We start from the raw sequence: 23,450 nt of genomic DNA, 5'->3' as shown, positions 1-23,450 counted from the left end.
CAGAGAACGAATCTAAGCGGCCTGCTCCATTTTCAACGATCAATCCGTATGGCACGTTGAACAGAGACATTTCGACGTTTTATCGCGAGAATTAATCGACGTCGTTAAAAGCGGGCGTTCACGCTGCAATGTTCGACTCCACGCCACCGGGCAACCTGTTAGTCATTATCCCATGCCCGTTGCGCCGAGTCACGTCCTATAAGCTCGTGGTAATTGACTTTGGATAATGGTTAATGGTGACTCAAGCTAGGTTTGACCGGTATCAAACATTCTTCCAGTTTTTCTTAGATTTATATGGTAGCTTGTGGTATAGCTATCAGATACGATACTTGATATGACAATAGAAGATAATGATTGTTAGGAGTACCCTGTTCGAAATAAGTAAGGTAAGCAGACATGGAATGTCTTGAAAAAGAAGGGAAAAGTAGAGAATCTCTTAGTTTTTTTTTTTTAAAGTGATGTAGTATGAAAGAGAAAATATGCAAAATTCTATATTGTTGAGTACAACTGTTAAATTTCTAAGTCATCGAACGTTCGAGTTTCTAAATTTTCTTCCTATTTAGTACTATTTGCCTTCTCACTTCTGATTGGAAAAAATTATTATAGGAAGTTTCACTATACCTCCTGCTATTGCACCTGCCAGTTGTTCTATTAAGAAGTTTAAATAATTCTCTACATTGAGAAAGATTCAACAATAGCTAGGCAATAATGACTGTAGTGGTTACATTCTTCAACTCAAACCTTGCCGAATGTTTCAAACTAGATATCGAAGATTTGATGGCAACGATGGCAAGAAGTTAGTAAAAATGGCTAAACTTATTTCTCTGTATATGATTTTCGTAATAAAGTTTATACAAAAATACACAGCAACCTTCGAAATGACCTGCTACAAAGTGCAATCAATTTGAAAAAAGAAATCCACTTCTTCCCCAAAACGTGCAATGAAAAACAGATATCATGGAACAATGTCTGTACATATTCCAGGCCGAAGCTATCAGCCGGTCACAGTCGATTTGAAGGAAACTGACTGTCACCTAGATTCTAGAGAAACAGGGAGCGCATCAATTAATTCCCGCATTGTAGCCAGGTTGGACAATACTTCTTTCAGAAGGGCGGCGATACGCCGCGCAGATAGTTTCCCCTAATTGTTTTGAGCAGTGCATCAGTTTGTTTTGTCTTGTTCAAAGGCTAACACGCGACTAACTTTGTTGACGCACGAGGGGCGGCGCATTTGCCTTGCCGCGCTGATAAACGCGCGCCGCATTTGCGAGCCTATTTTCGCGCTGTGAGCTTTTTTTAGACGGCCTCTGAGCAGTGCGTATATCACTCCCTAGAGATCTATGGCGATGTACAAGCCACCGGAAACTGGGGAAATACGAGAGAAACCGCGCCGTGAACGGGATCTCAAACGAAACGGTGAACGACCGCGGAGAGGAATATTTAATTTTTAATTCTTCGAGTTATTCTGGTTTCGCTTGAAGGTTTATCGTACATAATTTATAGATTTATAGATTTATCGGAGACTATTTTAATGCAGTAAGTGATGAAGTATTTGATACTGGTTAATAATAATATCGTAGATTTCAGAAGGAAGCAAGTACTACCTGACGTGACTGAAAATACTAGTAGAAAGAATGGAAGAAGTCGTAGTCGCGATAATTGTTCAGTTAAAATTCAGTTGTAGTAGAATACTATTTTGTGTCGTAGTAAAACGGTATAAGAAATTATAGCACAACTGGAAAATTTTTTCTTAGCCGAAATCGTTCTTTATGACTAGAGTTGGACATTTTCGCATGGACTATTTTAATTATAATTAGAATTAATAATTTTGATAATGCTATTCTAATCATCTATATGTACATAGGGATTGTCGTTAAGGACAAATTTTTGCACAACAAGAAGCGTAGATGCACAGCTTAAGGAGAATCAGATCGTTCAGCACAGACAGTAACAGTTTCTCCCTCCATGTACTTAAGGCCACAAATTCTAACAGTAAATAATCTTCAACACGATAAACTCCTCGATAAAATACCACTGACACAAAACCAAATCTCCCCAGGAAAAAAAGATGTATTCAGTATCTCAAACTTACTTTTACGCAAGAGATACACAAATTATGCAGTTGTATTATGATTTCATTTTCCTTCTATTAACGCGCGAGCAAAAATGCATAAAAAAGAATGCACTAAGAAAAAGAAAAAGTTTCTCAACTTGCAGTCTCACAACAACAGGGATAAAACTCGCGTGAAAGACTCGTAGGAGGCGATTATTAGGGCCTGTGAGTCATCCGTTTCCGAGCGAAACGAATCTCATTCATGCGAGCGAAAATCGGTGGGAAAGATCCTCGGAATCGGGCGCCGTCGGATCGATCGTTCCCGATTTAAACGGAAGTTCGCCTCTTTTTTTCCTTCTTTTTTCCCTGACTAAAGAAACGCGCTCAATTTTTCGAGGCGTGCCGATTACGAGCCGTGACGATTTTGCTCGATGCGCCCGCTCGAAAAAAAACCCAGCATTATGTCTCTCCGACATAATATTTTTACTGCCGGTGACTAGAATAAGCGCAGATCGATAGTTATATTTATAAACGCGTCATTCTGAAGCAAAATTCGTGGAAAATGGATGAAGCAGACAGGCAAGAGCACGCCTCGGGAAACAAGCTCGGTTCTGCCAGAATTAAACTACAAATGCAAGTTCCGCCTTCCAGTTATCGGTTTTTAGCTTCGAGTAATCGTCAGTTTCGCGAGCTTCAAAGGATTGAAGCGTTGCTGCTATACACTCTAGACGCTCCACGGATGGGATCGAGAAACGTATTATAAGCAGTAAATAGCAATACATACGACTAGAAAGATGCGTAATAACGTCGACTCTGGATAGAATGAAATTTACGTGAATGGAGAAGCTCCAGTCTCGTTTCTAATTACGCCGCGTACAATGCGACGGAGATGCTGGGGTGTTAAGAATGTTGGCTCTACAAAGAGTGTTTGATATTCGTTAAGCTCAGAGTTCTTGGAGAAGGATCCTTTTTAGTTCTGCTTGGGCAATTTCTAGTTTCACGTAGATTTGTTTTTATCTCTGGTTAAACAGACGGTGAAAGTTTGAAACTCCTTAAATTATATAAATAATAAAGTAATTCAAGAATTTTATATAGAATTATCACTAAATTCATGTACATATCCTTTTTAATGTTCACTTAATCTAAAATTTGTTTCTAAGTATTTTAAAAATTAAAAATTAGTAGTAATAGCGAAGAATCGAGTAAACGGGGAAATATGGTTGATCTATACTACTTAGTATAGACTTAGTATTGACAGTGAGGGAAATAAACCAGTCGCGTAAATTTCGTAATATCTTCCTTTCAACGAGATGCAGAATATTTTAAGCAATAAAATTTAAATAAATTATTTTAAATCATTAATTGCTTATAAAGAACTTGTAATTTTAATTAGCTGAGAAAAAATTTGAAACTAGAATAATAAATGCAATTTTACTACCGGAGAAACGATAAAGGAATTTTCCGCGAGAAAACAATTTACAAGGAAACCTTAAATGCAAAAACATTTGACTTGTGGAAGCCTGCGGAATCTTAGTTGCGGGAAAGTTCGGGTACAGGAAATTAGACCGAGTTGAACCATTCAAATCTCTCCTCTGCCATTTTTCCCTATGTTCAATTCATAAAGAAAAAAAGACCATTCAACCGGATTATCGGACTATTATTCGAATCCGGATCTTTACCAGACAATTGCTTTACCGAATCGATCAATCCAAGCTGTCAACAGATTTCTGTTTCCAAATCCAAACAGTAGAAAATTCCTATATCTATTTTTATATCGAATAAGAATCTGACGACAGCGTGACCAATTTCATAAAACGATTTTATTGTTGCTTTTTTCAGGTATTTCTGCGAAATTTGGCAGGATAGCTCGATAGGATATTCGAATATCCAAATAACATACAAATGTGTACAAGTATGTACAAGCGTATAATGTTTCTGGGATTTAACTCTGTTATTATTCTCAAATTTTTATATCCCAATCTCACTCTTGTTCCAATAAATGAAAAGAGTTATAATATTTCAAAAAAAGCTATAGCACAAAATTGAAACAAAAGTTTATACATATCGATATTGATTGTTTCGTTAAACTTAAGAATGGTAACATGTACACATTTGAGTATTCAAATAGCATATAAAATTTATTCTACAGAACTTCTCTGAGCTTAGCCTGTTTACTTTCTCTATCTCTAGCAATCTCGATCCCATTCGCGTGTCAGTCGCGTGTCATCCAACTTAATCAGCAAAACTAAGGTGAACAATGGAATTAAGTGACTTACGGGTGAGAGACGCGCCGGTGCAGGCTTCTCACGGACATGGCTCTGTTCTTGCGATTGGAGCTCGAGGTCGATCCGTTGGCGCTTCCGTTCGGCGTGGTATGGCGTGGCGCAGCTGCTGGGGGAGCGGACTGCTCCCCCGTGGCCGCCACGGCCACCGCCGCCGACGTGAGGCCCCCCGAGGTCGCCAGGCCGGTACGCCGAAACGGGCCCGAGCTAGCCGCTAGTCGGCGTGCTAATCTGCGGGCGAGCCGACGGGCCAGGCGCGCCCCTGCAGCACCGGCACCCACGCTGACGGTCTTTCTGTCCCACCCCCCGTAGCCAGGGGGTGGTACACGATGCCTGGTGACTGCTCCGGCGACGCTGCTCTAAAGCTTTCTCTCCTCTCTTCGCGCCTAGCTTCACCTGCACTACGCGGCTCCTTACCGGCCTGATCACTGCCTCTCACCTAGGCCTCTCGTAGGATCAACGTCACTTTGCCTTGCATCAACGCCGTTCAGTATGCTAATAGGAAGCTTCTGGTCGCTCGTGTGTTGCTTTTGATCTTGAGCCCTCTGCTTCTTGTAATGTTGCAATGTTACGCGGTTGAACTGACTGAAAAAGAGGCAGAAGGTTTAGTTGGATTGGTTTTGACGATTTTGTAAGGAGTTTTTAATCAAATATACATATGTATATATAATTCGAAATGTGTATGTGTATATAAATTGAAAAATCTCAGGACAATTATTACATTAAAACTTGGAAAAAACTTCAGTAGTTAATAAAGATATTAAGCTGCTGATTATATGATACAAGACCGACCTCCGAGCAGCGCGAGGAACCAGTGGGGATATTTTATGGAAGTATGGTTAAAGTGTGTTAGCAGGTATGTGAACGAATCTGACGCGAACCAGAAGAACCGGTAGGAATACTGTTTGCGAAAGCAAACCTGATGCGTAATCAGGGAACCTTTAAAATGGAGTCACTTGTGGATGAAAATAGCCTTAGGAAAAAGCGCAACGAACCAGGTGCGACATGTCACTGTCATTGGGGAAGACAGTGCAAGCGAACTCGATGTGAAATCGAGGAAGTTCTAGAAGGTTGGAAAATAGCATAGACGAACTTGAACGCGAATCTGGGAGCTATTAAGCGAAGAAGGTGCAGACGAACCTAATACGAAATCAGGGAATTGCAGGAGAGATTTAGTTTTCGTGTACGAATCTGATGCGAAATTGGGGACCCATTAGATTGGAAAGATCTTTTCTGCATTGAGACGCACGCGCGTGCGAATGAACATAATAGGAAATCAGGGAATCGTAGGAAATGTTAATAAGCTGTCGTAACTTTGATTAACGAAAATCGACACGAAAGTTCATTAGTGAAGATGGAGAAACTAATTTTGAAGTTTCTCTAAATACACGTGCATTACATTTACCATATCTCAAAGAATAGTACCATAATTCTATACAAATATAAGTAATCTACGTTTTGGATGAAGTATTTACTTTTTAATTATCAATTTTTAAAAATGTATATGTACATAAGTTGATCACAAATTAAATAAAAAATTAAAAATGTTTAAATGACAATAATTTTATTATAATATTTTTAATTTAAATTTTATAAATAGATAATTTTAATTTAATAAAATTTTCATGATAATATTATAATTTTTCATTCAAAGAAACAGCCTCATTTATTCATAGCATATACTATTTTATTAATCGCGCAAACAAAAATCAAGTAGAACGATGCCGCCTCGAACTGCTGTTCCATTTCGTCCAACCTGTTCTTGGCCAAGTGCACGCGTACTCGACGAATTTTTAAAATCGATTTCTCTCATAACCTGCTACGACAAAACTTTATTCCACATTTTTCACTCATATTTACACGAGAAATTATTTGCTTGTTAATTGTTGAGTAAATTTTACATACTTTCACTAAATCTTGTGCGGTAACAACCATTATATGCAAAATAAATTCATAATAATCAAGATGTTATTTTTTACATTTTTATAGTTGAAGCTGAACAGGTTGTACACCTCTTCTCAATAAGAGGTCTGTCTATTGCACAATAAATTACAAGTTAATAATATTAATCAATTAATAAGTAACAAAATGCAGGTGAGAGGTTTCTTTTCTTTGACTTGTATTTTATAAAATTTATTTGCAAAATTTTCTTTATTTTAATGTCAAGTTTGTATCTGTTATGTGAGAAAAGCAATTGAATGCCAACATTATCTCTTTCTTTGATTTTAAAAGTAAATACATGTTTCTGTTAACGTGCTAAGCATTTCAAAGATACTGAACATTATAATGTTGTATTTACAATATTCTGCTAATCATAGATACTATTGGCCTTTCACAAAAATTCATTGATTTGGACCTAATTATTTCCATTTTCAATTATTTATTAAAATAAATAAATCATAAAAATAAACTTATCGTGTGTAGTTTGCTATCGATATTGGTAATTTGTAACTTGTGACATAAAATTTCATTAAAAATATTAATTCAATGGTGCAAAAGAGCTCTGGGATTCACGATAGAATAAGAATGAATTTGAATGAGTTAACCATGTTACATGTATGCATACGATTAAACCGAGTAGTTCGAGTCAGTTCTTTTTCTTTTTCTAAAGAAGCACGACTATTTTGCTCAATCTCGTGTAGCACGAATTTCGCGTGATTTCTACGCGACACTTAACGTATACACGTGATTTTTATCGTTGATCACAACGTATTACTGTACGAGCACCGTGTTGATTCGCGTTTCGTGGCCCCGAGACCATTTTCGAGTTGCGTGGCTCATTTGCAATGATAACACGGAAACAAAGTCAAGGCCGTTCGAACACAAAGCATTCAAATAACAAAAAGAAGAAAGATAATACTTCAAGGAACGATTCGCTTTCGTTTAACATTACATTCCAAATGCTTATCCTATTTTCCTTGATTCTAGCCAGGAACGAAGGGAATAATAAACGCGATTCACGAATCCAAAACGCGAAAAGGCTTTTCTGTATCGCTCGTCAGGAAACATAACAGAAAAATAAAACAGAACTTTAAACGCAGAAGCGGTAGCCAATTAATTTTCACGCCGTCTTCCTGCTCTTCGCTCAACGATTCTTTTCGGATCTCTACCTAATTTTAATTATCTTCCAACACACGAAAAAATTGTGCGATGCTTTGGTTTCTTTCTGTTTACGTACTGGAATGTACGATCCGCGTCTATTTACGTGGTTCCAAGTAGTAAAGCCAACTGAAAACTGTGTCAAATGAAATCGTTAACAAAAAGAAAAAAAAATAAGGGCTCGACGGTCTTGCAATTGACATACAAATTGTCTTTGAACTCACACGTAATTAGTCATTGGAACATTAACCCACTATTAGAATCAGTGAATCGTGGATGACCCACAAGAGCTGGAATTTCAGAGTAGCTTATCTTAATTTGGATCTTATATTCTACGTGATAAAGACCACCAATGTATTTATCGTACATACAAGATATGGAATAGAAATAAAAATTAAATACCTATGATCATAGTTATGATAATAATAAGGATAACAGTAAGGAACGGATGAAAAAAATACTACGTACCTGCGAAAGAATCACGAGGTGGCTGAGAACGCGACTGGGAACCGGCGATTCATTCCACTTTGTTTCTGGATAGGTCGGTACACGCGATTCGACGTCAGTGATCGAACATCAGGCTTTCCTCGGTGTGGTTATCGGTGTATCACAGTTTGTAGATCCGACGCATGCCCCGCGATCGACCATCGTTTCCATTAATTACACTCGCATTTCAGCCTGGCACACTGTGTCGCGCCCCCTTTCATTCACACCCATCTCCTTGAGCGCACGTGTTCACCTAATTCTCGTTTAATATGTATATCTTAGTATCACAATGGACGATTTTTTATATTTTTCTATCTTGCTTGTGTTTAATAATTTATATACTTCCTCCGCTTCTTATTCCCTCGTCTCTCTTTTTTCTTCTTCGTCTTTTTCTCTTTAATATTTGTTTATAACCTTAAGTTTAGAAATCACAGTCGCGAATTGATACGGATCACCGTAGCATGTGCAGCTGCTGTTGCCGTTGCTCTCTCAGAAACGAAACCACACCGTCTCGTATACTTCTATCTTTCTCTTATTCTTTCTTTATCATTCTCAACACGCTGCACACGATTGGTACGACTAGTTACCGATTATTCTCCTTGAGATACGATGGTTAGCCGTTGAACGATTCTCGAAAGGCTCCACATACACGCCGTTCTCTTCAGTTCTTTTATTTTGCTTTCTCTTTTTTTCTTCCTTTTTCTTTCCTATATTTATTAATATTCGTTCTAGGACGGAATGCGCGTGATTCGTTCGCCAGCCGTGTGTGTGCGGGCCGTCTCTCACCTGTTCGACACGAAAACTCGACACGAGAGAAAGCACAGGATTATTCCGCGTCTATCTGCCTCCGAAAGGAGTTTCACTATCGACCATCAATGCGCACGTGCAGCCGACGGGCAATGTGCCGAATCCTCTCGCTCGTCGTCACTCTGACGAGGAGGCCACATAAAAACGACGTCGACGGGGCGCCTCTCAGAATCGAGACACAGCTACGAGTTGCGAAAAACGAGTTATCGCAGTCGCGTACTTTCTCGCCTTGTTTCGTTCTTGCTGCACCCCTCGTTTCTTCGCTACAAAGCGATTCTTCACATTCGGCTTGGCCACGCACGAGCATCGAGGTGCCATCCTCTCGTTCTCTCCACCGATCTGCTATACTCGCTTTCCTTTTCTTCTTCGATCCACCTCACGTTCTCTATTTCTTTCTTCGTCTGCCCCCTATTATACTCTCAATTTTCTTTATTTCTTCCTTCTTCTCGTTATTACTGATCACCGTGCGTTTCGTTTCCCTCCGTCGACGATGTATCCAAGCATCGTTTGGAAGAAGCAGATGTCGTGGCGACCGTTGTTCTCCCCTGTCGATCCTGTCAAAAATGACACATCTCAGCTAAGTGTCATCATCACTGAACGTCGGTGCGCATCTCCGGCGGCAGTTCGACGGCATGGCAACCTACACACGTAACAAGACTCGGTGGCGCGATAGTCTCGATGCCGTGCGACCGTCAATCGATCGAAAATCATCTGCCCGCTTCGAGTCGTACTCCTCCGTTCCTCGCTGGCACGCTTCGACTCGATCCAGCTGTGTTCCTCGCAATCCCATCGACTCTTCTGCTCCAAGTAGGAAGCGGCAAGGGAATCGACGTTCGACTGACGACAACGACCACCGCGACAAGCTGTCGCTTCGTTCTTGATGCTCGCCTCGTTTATTCGATCGCCACACCGTTTCTAACGATATATCCGTTCCGGGTTCTGGCAACAGCCCCTAACGACATCTGATTTTCTTCGATTGCGATCCCGCCGCTTTTCCGGCAATCAACCCCCCTCTTCCTCTCCTTTTATCCAAGCCTATCAGTACCTATTCTCACTTGCCTTCTCTAGTTTTTCTCCTTTGGCCTTTCTATCTTCGTCGTCCTGCTGCGTTATTCGGATAGATGTAGCCAGTGTACACTAGTGGCCGCGGCGCACACGCTTCCTCTGTCTCTCTCGCTCAATCGCGACCAGCCATTATTACCGAGTAATCCCGCGACTGCTTAATTACTCTCGATACCGCACTCACCGCCAATATATCTCGATACTTCCCCCTCGAAGCACGAGACACCGATGACACGGTCTGCTCGCGTGACCCGTTTACGTTCCGCAATTTCTTTACCCGTGATGATATCACCAGCTTCTTTTCTCTCTTTCTGTTTCTCTCCCCCTTTTTGCCTGCTTGTCTATCTAAATTGTCCTGTCTACGGTTCACTCTACGTTGTCCGCATTCCACTCTTCCGAGGACCGGTTGTTCGTTTCGACGTGTGGCGCACCGTTGATCCTTTTCTGCGACTGTCAAACGAAAAGAGACTCGTTACGAAGAATCGAACAGCACGATGTCCACGGTGTCGAATGTGTCAAGCTGCTTCAATTGTTTCTTTATTTCTTTTTTTTTTTTTTTTTTTTTTTTTTCTGTTTAGAGACACACGCGCGCGCGAATTTCTTGTCTTTCCTTTTCCCCCCACCCCGTTACCCTTTAGTCACGGTTATCTCTTAACCTCGACACCTATGATTCCTCTTACGTTTGCTCCTGTCTCCCTTTCTCTCCCTCACACGCTCGCACTCACCTCGTCCAAACGTACACTCTCTTTCGTTTTCTCTCTCTCGCTCTTCTTTCTCTCGCGACTTTCATTCATTTCGACATACTCGAAGGGCGCGACGTTTCCTTTAAGACGATCCTATACACGCGCCCCGCTCCTGTCCTTATCGATTATGACGCATACTGCATGGAGAAAGGCTGCCCACCCGTCGACGACCAAAAAGGATTCCCCGCGTGAACAGTTCGCAGATCCCTCTGCTCGCCTAGCCCACGACAAGAGAATCCGCGAGAATCCGTGCACGGGTGTCGCAAGTGTGTGTATGGGTGCCTGCGGCAGCCGTGTTACGTATACAAGCGTAACCCCGACCTCGATGTTAGGCGGCTGATAGCCGGCCTCACACTGATACGGCTCCGTCGTTACGACCACGGGCCATACCCGCCCCTTCGACACCCCCTCCATGTCACCCGAAAAAAAAACTACACCCCTCTTTAGAGGGACGACCGCCGCGCCTCCATGTGGCATTTCTGCCAAGCGATTCGTCAGCCCTTCGATTCCTACACTATGCGCTTGCGTTAACCGCCGAACCTACGTTTTTCGGACAGAATTGCATGCTGTTCCGTGCCACCTGACATTTTTTCATGGCTGGAATACTGCGAACATTCCAATCGAATATTTCAAATGCGACCCTTTCACGATACAATTCGTCAAGGCGTCATTGGAACGTACGCTTCGATTTTATTATGTGGAATATGTATCACGTTTAAGAAGGCTTAGAATAAAATGTAAAAGCTCAACATTCATTCATGCAAATTGTACAAATTTTGTTTGTAGTCCTAAGAAATAGACGTAAATGTATGTTTCTAGCCTAAGTACATATGTCTTGTTGTTTTGATACAGTTTGAAAAACATTAAACAACGTGTGAGCCATTTCTTCGTATATATGTAGAAACATATGCATATAAGTCGAAATAATAAAAAGGAAATAAACTTGAATTACTTTTTATTCTCATAGTTTATTTCTATACTTTTCGATAACCTAAAATATGTATTTTACGGATCAGCTTCTATCTTAATACTTAATTGTTCATAAAACAAATAAAGTTCCTTTGTGTGTGTGACTGAGTTTATCGTTTAGATAAATAGTAACACGTAAAAGTGTATCTTCCGATTCTTTTCATGAAAATTCACTAGTAATGTTCCATTTGAGGCTATATGTTGAACATTTAATTGCGTGTGTAAAGGAATATTGCAGGACTGTACTTTATGTGGCGTTTCCTGCAGCACGAACTAACACTGAGGTTATACGATACCGAAATCACATATACATTGACTACGTTTAATCGATGCCGCTGATAAAACCAGCATGAATATATATATATATATGTGTGTGTGTGTGTGTGTGTGTGTGTGTGTGTGTGTGTGTGTGTGTGTGTATATATATATACAGGACGAATTTCGTACTGTTGAATTTGTACTTTATACCGAATGATAATTTACTGAGAGTAAGTGTAGTCTTTGCAATGTAAAATTTGTTAAGATATTAGAGTACATCATTTACAAGTGTAAATATTTTCGGTACAAACTTAAACTTTGTACAAGTTCATAGATGTCTCAAGGAATAATACTTTTAGTATTTATATATACGTTTTCATCAATCAAAAAGTAAACGAAAAATTTAAACCGTGAAGTAAGAAGATAACGTTATAGTAAATTATTTTTTCACATTAATTGATTTAGTAAAAATGAAAATATATGACCGATTGTAAAAATAAGAATGTGGAATATATGAAAGTGCATTTTCCAAATTGCTTATTCTATTCTGATATCCACGATTTTGTTAATTTTGAAATCATACAGGCGTTTGAAACGATTCAATCGTAAAACGCATATAGAATATCTGTTACGACATCTATTCGTGCACATTGGAACTTTCTCCTATTCTTTTTCGGTCAAATTTTCTATCTATCTACCTATCTATCTATCTATCTATATATATATATATATATATATATATGTACAAAAAAATGTTAACTTAATTAATAAAAATATACAACGTCGACTTTCAATCTCTATACGTTTGCAAATATTTGATTTAAAATAAACATGTATTATGCACAGCTATAAATCACAATTGAGTCTTAGTTTAAAGCTATTTATAGACACTAATGTTTTTATCATCCAGTAAATATACACATACTTACATTTTATTGTTATCGGTCATTTTCTTATCACATGTATTCAGATACAGTTAAAGATAATTGTAGCTTTAAATATGCAACAAAACTGGTATATTCTTGGACTAATTTACAAAACGATACCGAATGACAGCGCTCTTATGTTCGAAAATGTATCCCCGATTCGAATCTCGGATGTCGCCACCATCCAATGGAGTCTTCCGTTAATCGTTCTATGTACAGTCGATAGATCGAGAAATCTGTATCGATCAGAACAGCGGGCGCAGCCTGTCAGAAACACTAGAGACGGGGTTTTTGTTGCATCGGAATTGCACTGTTCCGAACTGAGTTTTTTTTCTTATCAAGAAAACGAGTAATGCTGTCGTGACGGTCGCACAACAGAATCGTGTTGTGAGCAACATAGCATTTGTAACAGCTTCGGTTTGCGTTCTTTCAAGAAACGATAGCATTTTGTACCGGAGTACTGTTTAGCCATTTTTGTAGTCCTGTACTAAACAAACGTGCCTCTTGTAATCCGCAATGGCGGAGACAAATGGGGCCGCAAATTTGAATACGAAAAACGGCAATTTTATCTGCGGCGTCGTCGAAGGTACATAAACGGTTTTTCTATGGCGTGAAATATACATATTTGGTCATCATTCGCAATGGCTTCACATAGGAGGGGGAATGATTGGAATGCAGTATTCATTACAGTAACTCGTATTGTTTGCATAAAATATACCATTTGATATTTCAGGTTTTTATGGGCGACCTTGGACTACAGAACAAAGGAAAGATTTATTTCAAAAGCAAGTATTTTACATCAGTTTTTATTCATGTTTGTGTTAAAGACAGTATTCTAAGCTTCCTTCATTAATGTTCAGATTAAAAAAATGGGGTATGGATTCGTATTTATATGCTCCAAAAGATGATTACAAGCATCGAGCATATTGGAGAGACTTATACACGGTAGAAGAAGCAGAACATTTAACAGGGTTGATAACAGCTGCAAGAGAATGTGGTATCACGTTTTATTATGCATTGTCGCCAGGATTGGATATCACTTATTCAAGCGCAAAGGAAGTTAGTGTATTAAAAAGAAAATTAGAGCAAGTTAGCCAGTTTGGCTGTACTGCATTTGCATTATTATTTGATGATATAGAGCCAGAAATGAGTGAAGCAGATAAAGAAGTATTTCAATCTTTTGCTCATGCACAAGTATGTATTAAATGATTTAATCAGCATAATAATTATAAAATATCTTATTCATAATTAATTAAAATAATCTGTTTATAGGTTTCTGTTACAAATGATATTTTTCAACATCTCGGCCAACCTAGATTTTTATTGTGTCCAACACAATATTGTGCAACTCGGGCAATGCCAAATGTAGCATCTTCGGAGTATCTTAACACACTTGGTAGTAAATTGGCTCAAGAAATTGATATAATGTGGACTGGTCCTAAAGTAATATCCAGACTTCTAACTGTTGAGTCCATTGAAGAGATTACAGAAGTTCTGAGGAGGCCACCAGTCATATGGGATAATTTACATGCCAATGATTATGATCAGAAACGAGTATTCTTAGGACCATATTCTGGTAGATCTCCTGATCTGATTCCTAAACTCAGAGGTGTTTTAACCAATCCTAATTGTGAATATGGAGCAAATTTTATAGCAATTCATACATTAGCTCAATGGAGTAGATGTAATGTTGATGGGAAAAGGGATTTAAGTTTGAGTAAGTACCTAATTGCTTTTAATTAAAAAATAAATTAAGTCTGCATTATTTTGTTCCACTTTATGCTTTGCAGATGACACTGTATCAGCTGACATAAAATTAGAGACTGAAACAGAAGATGGTGTGCTTGGTGAAGATGTTCCTTTAACAATGTCTCCAAATATATATCATCCTCGGCACGCTTTGAAAAATGCTATTACCGATTGGTTAATGGAATTTAACAAAAAACGGTCTGCATGGGGTGTCATAGCGAAACCACAGCCATGTGTTGCTCCAACCGTACCAATTCCAATAATTCCCTCTGTAAATACATGTATGAGTCTCACATCCACGACAACTACAACTACCGTTCCTGCAACACCGACGCCAGTAAATAATTCCAATCATCTTCAAGCATTAGCTGAGGTTTGCTCAAGCGTGACAACTACTGACAGCTACGTACAACCTGCCACTGGACCCGTCATGAATTCTTTGGTATCTGAAACGACTGTTGTTAGTGAACCTATTATTCCATCAATTTCTACTAGCGTGGAAAATGTACCAAATTCAAATACTTTGTCATCCATGGAACCAATGGATTGTAATACGACACCTAATAATTCTCCAGCACATGCAGCCAAGATTCAAACAGAGGATGATGCTATGGTAGAAAATACTTCTGTGAGTTTCTTTAAATGTCACTAGCTATGGAACTTGTGAAATTTATACAATTGTTTATTTTGTTTCATAGACATGTAGTGAAGCATCTGGCAGTATGCAAGTAGAAGTGGATGGCACCTCCCCTGTTGTAAATGGTACTCAGATGATCGTTGAAAATGACAGTGAAAATCATGATAACAGTGATAACGCATATCAAGAGTCTCAAGAATCAATAGATGCCGACAAGCGATTGACGCAAGAAGATTTATCGCTGTTATGCGATCTTTTCTATCTGCCATTTGAACACGGTGGTCAAGGCATTCAATTACTGCAAGAGTTTAATTGGTTGAAAAGTAATGCTCACGTCGTTATGAGAAAATCAAAAGAGGATGAAACTGTATCAGAATCTGATGTATGCAATTCTTCTATCAATGTATTACGACTAGGATATATATACATATATTATATTATAATGTATATATTATATTATAATATATAACTATATACATAACTGTTTTAAATAAATTTTAGATCGAAGAATGGCACACGCGAGCAGCTAAGTTAAACGATATGTGTAATGCCGTAAATAGACTATTTCAGAGGCTTACATGTTGTAATAATCGTGAGTTACTGTATGATCTGTATTCGTATGTGTGGGACATGCGAGGAGTCGTGTCTCTCTTAAACAGTTACGTGAAATGGTTGGGTAAGTTACATTATATTCTTACAAAAAGTTCAGTACATCCATCAGTATGTCGTTATGTTTCAATATTTCTTTAAAAGAGATGAAAGAATCTAAGGAAAATGCTCCAAATCAAGTAGAAAGTAATATCAAAAGTATTTCATATTTTTAATTCTATTTAAATACTTCCTAATTTACCCAATATTCATTCCTTTAAATATAAATGTATAGAAATATGGGTAATATTAAAATAAATGAAGAAAGTTCATTCAAAATGGTAGTATGCTGGTACAATGACAAAATTTAAAAAACTACATAACACGAAATTTCATTATGTTTTATTTTTTCTTTAATTTTCGTATTATGTCGCGATAAGTATTTGTTGTGCTACAGATGAGTGCTGTTATTAATTTTTCTCAAAAGTACTATAATTTATTACCTATACTTATATTTCAGAACAAAAGTGTCTCGAGTATTGGTAAGTGTAATGTTATATTCGTTCCTTAACTCACTCATTTTGTCTTTTTACAAGAAAGATGTGTTTTTTTAGGAATTAGGCAATAATTTTTGTAACTAATGATTTATAATACTGTAGGAATTGGAACTATATATCATTTTAATATACTAAAAAAACCGTTTATATACTATTTCTTAAACATTTTTCTCTAAACATGTAACTAGGAAATACTTTTCTTTTAAACTTGTAAATTTGTTACACTGTATATAACTTCCTTGTAAAATGACATAATTTATACAATCATAAAACACGCAAAAAACATTAGTTTCAAGAGTTACTGATGTTTTGTTAATCTATTTTTAAAACAAACAAAATTATTTATTTTTTGCACATATAATTACCAAAAAATAAAAATAGATATTAACCTTTTTAATTAAGAGCCACATCATTTCGTGAATGTAACATTCTTACGTATAAAATGTTAAATATTATTTTGCAAACCTGTATATACAATAAATGTTATATATACTTAAAATTTGCATATACAAATATTTATACAATATAAAAAGTTAGACAAAAAGGAACTCTCAATTTGACTGAGTTCACTAAATTCATTAAATTCTTTCGAAAATTGTTTTCCATAACTTGACTATTTTTTAATTGATCAGGATGTAAACATGCATCAGTAATACTTGGAATCGAAATATTTCATAGATCGCATATCTATGAAATTGCATCCGTACATTTGTTTCTGCGCTTTAGAATCAAATGTACCATGGCGCGCGTAAACGAACAAGCAGGGTTGCCGTAAGTCATCGAGAAATCAGAACAAATTAAAAATATAAAGTAAACTTACTCTCCTTACCTAATACATTCATATTTCCTGAAAATACAGTTGCACTATAGAATTGCATTATACAATTGCACCAAACATTAATTCTTATACAAAACTGAAACACGAACTTAATAAGTTATTCTGTATTTAAAGCTAATTGAAAGAAACTGTTTTAATTTTAACTGTATATAATTTCTTCCAAAGTAATTTTCTTATTTGTCGACTAACGGCTTCCTATTTATAGTTTTATTAGCAAATAAGGAATGTCACAACATTTCTCATTTCCTCATTAACTTTCTCTGACAATGTGATTAAAATACTATATATGTTTTACTATATATTATCATGATAGGACAAGTCATGAAAACAATGAGAGTTGATGTGACTTTCTGGCGCAATATTCGACAAAAGGATTTTTCATAGCAAACACTTTCTGGGAAACTATTTAACAGCATCTATGTGGACCTGAACAAATACCATGTTTGAAATAACCTTGTGCCAGCTATTAACATATTGGCTGACTTTCTTTCACAGATAATGTTTGGCAGAAATCTGTTTGTTGTATTTATTTATCAGAAGTTCACAATATATATATATATATATATATATTTAAACATGGTAACATACATTTGGATTATTACCATGCTGTGAACAAAGATGAACTTTCAGCAAATAGTTTCTGCCAACAATATAAGTGTATCAGGAACAGTACAGCTTCAATTCACTGACTAACGTGCGTTTCTGTGTTTTTTGTCTTGTTGATAGCGTTTGGCAGATTCCCGTCGACGATGACAACGTTTACCCAGGGAAGCTACACATGTATGCTATTCACCAGTCTGAGTAATCCAACAAAAAGCGCGCGACTAGCAAAGCTTCAAACCAATGGAAATTATGACAGAATTTCAGTTCGAGTTTGAAGCTTTGTAAAAGTATTATTACTATAATTAATATAAGCAAGAGATTTGCGCGTAGAAGCAGCGTTCTGATGCCTTGAAGGATCTATGTATATTCAACAAAATATCACTAGTACTTGATGTAGTTTGGTACACGATGGACATACTTTCCTATTTTGCAAAAATTCTTGCAAAACATTTATTGAAATTTTATATGAAGCGTTTCTGTGTCCCATTATTTGATTTTTATTTTATTTTACAACTGTACTTTAGTTTATTCGTGTATATATGTATTACGAATGTACTTCAAAATTGTATTAATGTAAACTTCACTTTTATTTTTAAAGATAACATTTCGATAAATCTTTTGTAATAATAATTTTTGCAGGTGAAGTAAGTTCATCTAAAATTTCAAAAAGATTGGCGAAGTTAGGACAATGTTATAAAATATTGAGAGCTTTTTCCTGAGAATTATACTGGTCAAACACAATCAACAAAAGTTGTAACGTCTGTGCTTTTTTTTTTTTATTTCTTCAAATTTTTTAATACATTATTTGCAAAAAATCAATAATGTTCACTGCATATTATGCTTTTATTATGTTCATTGAAGGCATCTTTCATGAATTGTGAATGACCGGTAGTACATCCTCCTTTTGCCAACTTGCCTGTACTAATTTCTTTTAGTTCCAGAAACTGTATTCTTTTCAGGAGTAATAGGAGTTTTATTTCAGGCGCATTTTGGCAAACTGGATTACCATTCCACCAATCCCATTTTCCCTTCCATTATCCTAGGAATTTATCATTGCGCGAACTTTGGTGCAACATTCTTTAAACATTAATTCTTTTGTTGTTACACTTTATTTTAATCATAATTGGTTCAACATTAATACAGAAATATAATCTTCTATGGATGGAAAGTCAATCTCCCTATAACGAGACTTGTTTTTCCAAAGTACTTTATGAATTTCTTGCTCCTTTTTATTTGAAAGTTGTTCAGTAGGTAGACGAATAAACAATCAATTGAAACATGATCAAGTTACGTATGATTTTATTCATTAACGAAATGGTGCACCGTAGTTTTTGTGTTTTCGGTTAATGGTTTCTTTATCTCGCAAATACGATTCTCTTGATTCTATAAAATAATGCAAAGGATACAGTAGCATGACCGAGATGAAGAAATATAAAGTACCATTGATCGAAATCTACTTATGCATGTTACAAATTTTAAGCAAAATTAGTGTTCAGAGCAGTGGAGACCATTCTATAAATTTTACAAACTGCATAATCGCGCGTTCACAATGTTTTGTATTTTACCACTATATTAAGGCTGTATTGTATCTTGGGATAGGGTTCTCGAATGGCTGGAAAGAAACTTTTATGAGTGGAGAACAAGAACCATGGGTATTCCGTGGAGGACTTACGGCTGATCTACAGGTATATTTATCAATCATATCTTTTTTAAGTTAAGTTAAATATGTAATCAAAAAAGAGAGAGGGTGGAGGAAAGGAAAATTTATATTAATTTCTTTTTATAGAGATTAATTCCAGTGGATAGTGGTAATGACTTATTTGTTTATAAAGCACCAGAAGTGCCCAGTAGTAAAATCTATACAATTAGACCTTACTTAGCAAGTGATGAAGATGCAGTTTATGATGTGTGCAATAAAATATGTGGCTGTGTGGGATCATCTGCAGTTGCAGATCGGTAAGAATATATTTTCTTTATAACAAATTGCAGTTTCTCTCTGTTACAATAGACAATTGCAAATATTGAACTTTTAATATTAGGTTGGTAGGTGGTTACATAACTTTGAGTCCAGAACTGTGTATGGTTGTCGAAGATGAGAATGGAATAGTAGGTTACGCACTGGCTGCCTTAAATGTAAAGTCTTATTATCAGAAGTTATCTATTTCTTGGATTCCTGAGTTACGAATGAAATATCCATTGGAGGATAGTATTAATGAATTACCACAGAATGTTCAGGTATTTGTCCGAAATTTGTTATGTTGTTAATTATTAAATCTGAAAATTGATAGTATATTAATCTTTGAAATTTATTTATAGGATGCCATACAGTATTTCCACTCATTTGTTGCGGATGTACCTGAACAATTGTGCAGACAGCATCCGTCAAAGCTGTTATGTGCGGTGTTACCAAGTGTTACAGACCAATCTGTCCCTAAAAGAATAATTACGTGTATTCTTGCCGCTTTAAGAGCGAATGGTAAATAGCTTTTTGCATAGTCTTTTAATTACTATTTATGGAGTGATTTGTCATATGATTCGAATTCTTTTGCAGGTTCGTTCGGTGTACATACTACAATGTCAAATACAGACAAGGAGTCTCACGAGTTTTACAGTAAATTAGGCTTTGTCGACTTAAATCCAGCGCACGAGGAACATCCCGGAATCAAGACTATGTGTAGAAGTTTCTAACAAAGAGTGAATACACCAGTGATATTTGTGAATAAAGTGTATCTACTCAGAGCATCTGCAAAGAAGGCTTCTACAGCTTAAAAACGAAGTTTCTGATAACGTAGAAATCTTTTTATTTCTAAAACGGCTCAGAAAAGCTTCCTTTAATCGTGTGTTTTCCTGCAGAGGACAGGAAATCGATCATCAGGAATACTTTCTTAAGAATAAGAAAAAGAGAATATAGGCAGATTTTATATTATAAGATTTTTAATGACTCGTACTTCCTTTTCAAAAACTATCCTATAAGATGTCTGTTTTAAACTACAAATAGGAAGAAGAAAAAAAGAAAAGATCACCCAAATGTGTTTAACTATATATTCGCATACAATGTATATATAACATGAAGTAGGCTGCAACGTTGTCGACCGTAAAAAATTCGAAAGTGTAAAACGTGCAATATTAATGTTTAAACAGAACAAAAGCAAAACACGATAAGGATAATTTGTTAATTTTATGAATATTTGTGTTTGTGAGTATAATGCTATGGGATTTCAGTATACCCAGTATGCCGGTATGTTAATATGAATTTTTTTTTAAATTCGGCGGATGTATATAACGTGTTGAATGCTGAATGATGAAAAAGGATAATGCCAGTATGTGTGTTCAATTACTGAATTAATCGAAGCTTTTTTAACCTATCGAAAGATATTTTCTTATAAAAACTACAGGTGTGAATGGTAGAAGAACCATGAGACAAGAGGAGATAGTAAACTTGCTCCATTCGGTTCATTCTTACTGAAACGCTATAAAAGTATAAAAAAGAACACAAGGTCTAATTTTAACATCAGATCCGTGTTTCTAAGAGAATCTAATCTATAGGTACAGTACTGCCTGGTAAAAAGATGTTCATTTTAAAGTGTGTACATAATCGATATTTAACGCCTATCCTAAGGCCTTTTTATGTTTAACGTATCCTAATTGGCTTTATAATTACATTACATGGTACTCATGTGTGTATTACCATGGAATGTGATATATAGAATTGTTTAGAAAATATTGATTATTTCACTAGCGTCCATACGTATTCGAAAGTCAGTTAATCACTAATTTAATTTTGTTACGTCCAAATTACGTATATATATATATATATATATACACATTGTGTTTTATATGATTGTTTATTTTTATTAATGATGATAAGTATCTGTCCTATCGAAAATAACCGAATCAGTCACAAATTACGCGATAATTGTTTTCCGGGAAGCTATTTATTCAGGAAGAAGCAGATAAAGTTAGATCATTACATTGCTAATTAGGTACTAACAAGCTAGTTCGTATCACGTTGTATGCGTCAGTGTATCAAATGTACAGAGCCAAGATAGAAAGTAATTAACTAAATAAGGTGAACTACATAAGAGAAAAAGAATTCAAATAAATATGAAAATCTTAGATATTTGCCTTATAATTACTACTGATCATAGTACTATTATAAAACAGTTGTATCACAGACTAAGATGTGATTTTCCGACCCTTAGCGAAGTATAAGTATCATACTAGGATTTGAGATGCGGTGCCATGTATAAAACAAGAGGAAAAGTTCGATCGTTACGAAAATCGTTCACGTAACTATGAAATCTATTTTAATTCGGATTATCACTTTGTAGAATTTTTATATATACTGGCCACGTGTTTTCGTGACGATTGAACATAAAAACGATTAAAAAAGAATTGTATTTACGGGAAGGCTGGAAAGCAGAAATATTCTGCATATTTTACTATCCTTTTTTTTCTTTTTTCTTCTTTTTTTTTACATAATATTGATTTATTGATCACGTATATTTTTTCTTACTAAAGTAGATTGATACACATGTTTACTCTGTTCAATATGAGCTTACTTTCTATTTGATACGAATAACTGTTTGTATGTATAGCTTTTTTATAGCAAATATCTTTTTAATGCGTGTTTTCTTTTGTCAATACTGTTTAAACATGGAAAAAAAGAATGATGTGTATACAATAATATTTCCAGTTGTCCCGTCTTGTACTTGTTAAGTAACGTACATGTAATTAACATTATTGAAACAGTATGTGATTATTACTGATTTATTTAAATAAACATGTCAAGACTGATATTCCTGGCGTAGTTGAAATGGACATTGATCGTATCGAGAAGTGATCAATAATTTTATCGGAATCCTTGTAGTTTATTTAATTTTTCAATGGTATCGTTGCGACGTCATTGTATTTTCGCAAATCCTGAATTTCGCTTTGAAATTGTAATATCTGAAATTCCAAAGAAAATGCATCAGAATCAATACCATTTAGAAAACAAATGTTTTTTTCTTTGTAATGAACATACAAATTTTCAGTATAAAAAATAGCGTATCAAATACCTTTTTTATATCATTTTTAAACAAGTTCTGTTTGGTTCTAGGAGTTATTTCATCCGTAGCATTTACTTCAAGTTTACTTAAGGATTCTAACAACTCGTTGATCTTTTTATTAATGTCTCTGTAAAAAGTTATTTCATGAATTTTTTATTGAATTTTAGAAAATATATAGATTTTAAATTATAGAGTAGGTGTATCACTAATTATTTACATTCAAAAAGCAAATAAAGACTATGTAACATTAATATTGCTTATTATGTTACTAAGAAGCTAGTTGTCCGTATCACGTTGTGTACGTTAGTCCATCAAGTACACAGAACCAAAATAGAAACTAATTTTATAATAATAATAATATTATAATTTTTAGATTGTAGAGCAAAAAGTTTATCACTTACGCTGGTGGTATAAATTTTAGCTTGTCCTTTTTTCTTGATCCCAAATTTTTCTATAGTTTAAATTAATAGATATACAATCAAGTCTTTTGTAAATCTTTGTAAGAGAACTGTTAAAAAAAATTAAAAAACAAATCTCACCAGTTTGGAACTTTGTTTGAATATGGAATCATAGTCTCCGATGTCGAAACCAAATGGAATATCATCTGTTAAATAAATATTTTATTTAACTATAAAATAATATAATTAAGTCTTTTTTTTATTACCTGCGTTTCTTTTCATTGCCTTTTCCATAGCTTTGCTATAACTCCTTTTATCCCGTCTCCATTCTTTTAAAACATTTT

The 23,450-nt window shown here is 35.9% G+C and overlaps 2 protein-coding genes across 13 annotated transcripts in view; one reads left to right on the top strand and one right to left on the bottom strand.

The window, feature by feature from the left end:
• The window catches only part of LOC132914357 (potassium/sodium hyperpolarization-activated cyclic nucleotide-gated channel 3), a 222,451-nt gene extending 211,569 nt beyond the window's left edge, over positions 1-10,882 (bottom strand). For 3 of the 10 annotated variants that reach the window (XM_060973412.1, XM_060973409.1, XM_060973410.1), the window contains exons 1-2: positions 7,903-10,882; positions 4,330-4,920 (exon numbers count right to left, since the gene is read on the bottom strand). In XM_060973412.1, the coding sequence (XP_060829395.1) occupies positions 4,330-4,367 (38 nt within the window). In that variant the 5' untranslated portion in view covers positions 4,368-4,920; positions 7,903-10,882. The remainder of the gene's footprint in view (positions 1-4,329; positions 4,921-7,902) is intronic. The other 7 variants (XM_060973407.1, XM_060973411.1, XM_060973413.1 and 4 more) reach the window with 5 other exon arrangements.
• Positions 10,883-12,924: 2,042 nt separating this feature from the next.
• On the top strand, positions 12,925-22,456 carry LOC132914113 (protein O-GlcNAcase). Of its 3 annotated transcripts, none has more exons than XM_060972945.1 (13): positions 12,925-13,271; positions 13,419-13,470; positions 13,546-13,879; positions 13,958-14,402; positions 14,476-15,047; positions 15,133-15,453; positions 15,573-15,747; positions 17,781-17,834; positions 19,257-19,342; positions 19,444-19,613; positions 19,697-19,892; positions 19,974-20,133; positions 20,209-22,456. In XM_060972945.1, exons 1-13 carry the CDS (start codon positions 13,202-13,204, stop codon positions 20,343-20,345), a joined length of 2,772 nt encoding a protein of 923 aa, XP_060828928.1. In that variant the 5' UTR covers positions 12,925-13,201; the 3' UTR covers positions 20,346-22,456. The 3 variants fall into 3 exon arrangements, with proteins under 3 accessions (XP_060828928.1, XP_060828927.1, XP_060828930.1); XM_060972944.1 differs by having other exon boundaries at positions 14,476-15,062; XM_060972947.1 differs by lacking the exon at positions 17,781-17,834 and having other exon boundaries at positions 14,476-15,062.
• Positions 22,457-23,450: the final 994 nt, after the last annotated feature.

This window comes from Bombus pascuorum, chromosome 14 (genome assembly GCF_905332965.1).
Source record: "Bombus pascuorum chromosome 14, iyBomPasc1.1, whole genome shotgun sequence".
NCBI classification, from domain to species: Eukaryota; Metazoa; Arthropoda; class Insecta; order Hymenoptera; family Apidae; genus Bombus; species Bombus pascuorum.
The sequence above is the reverse complement of the archived record's forward strand: the minus strand, read 5'-3'. Positions and strand labels throughout refer to the sequence as shown.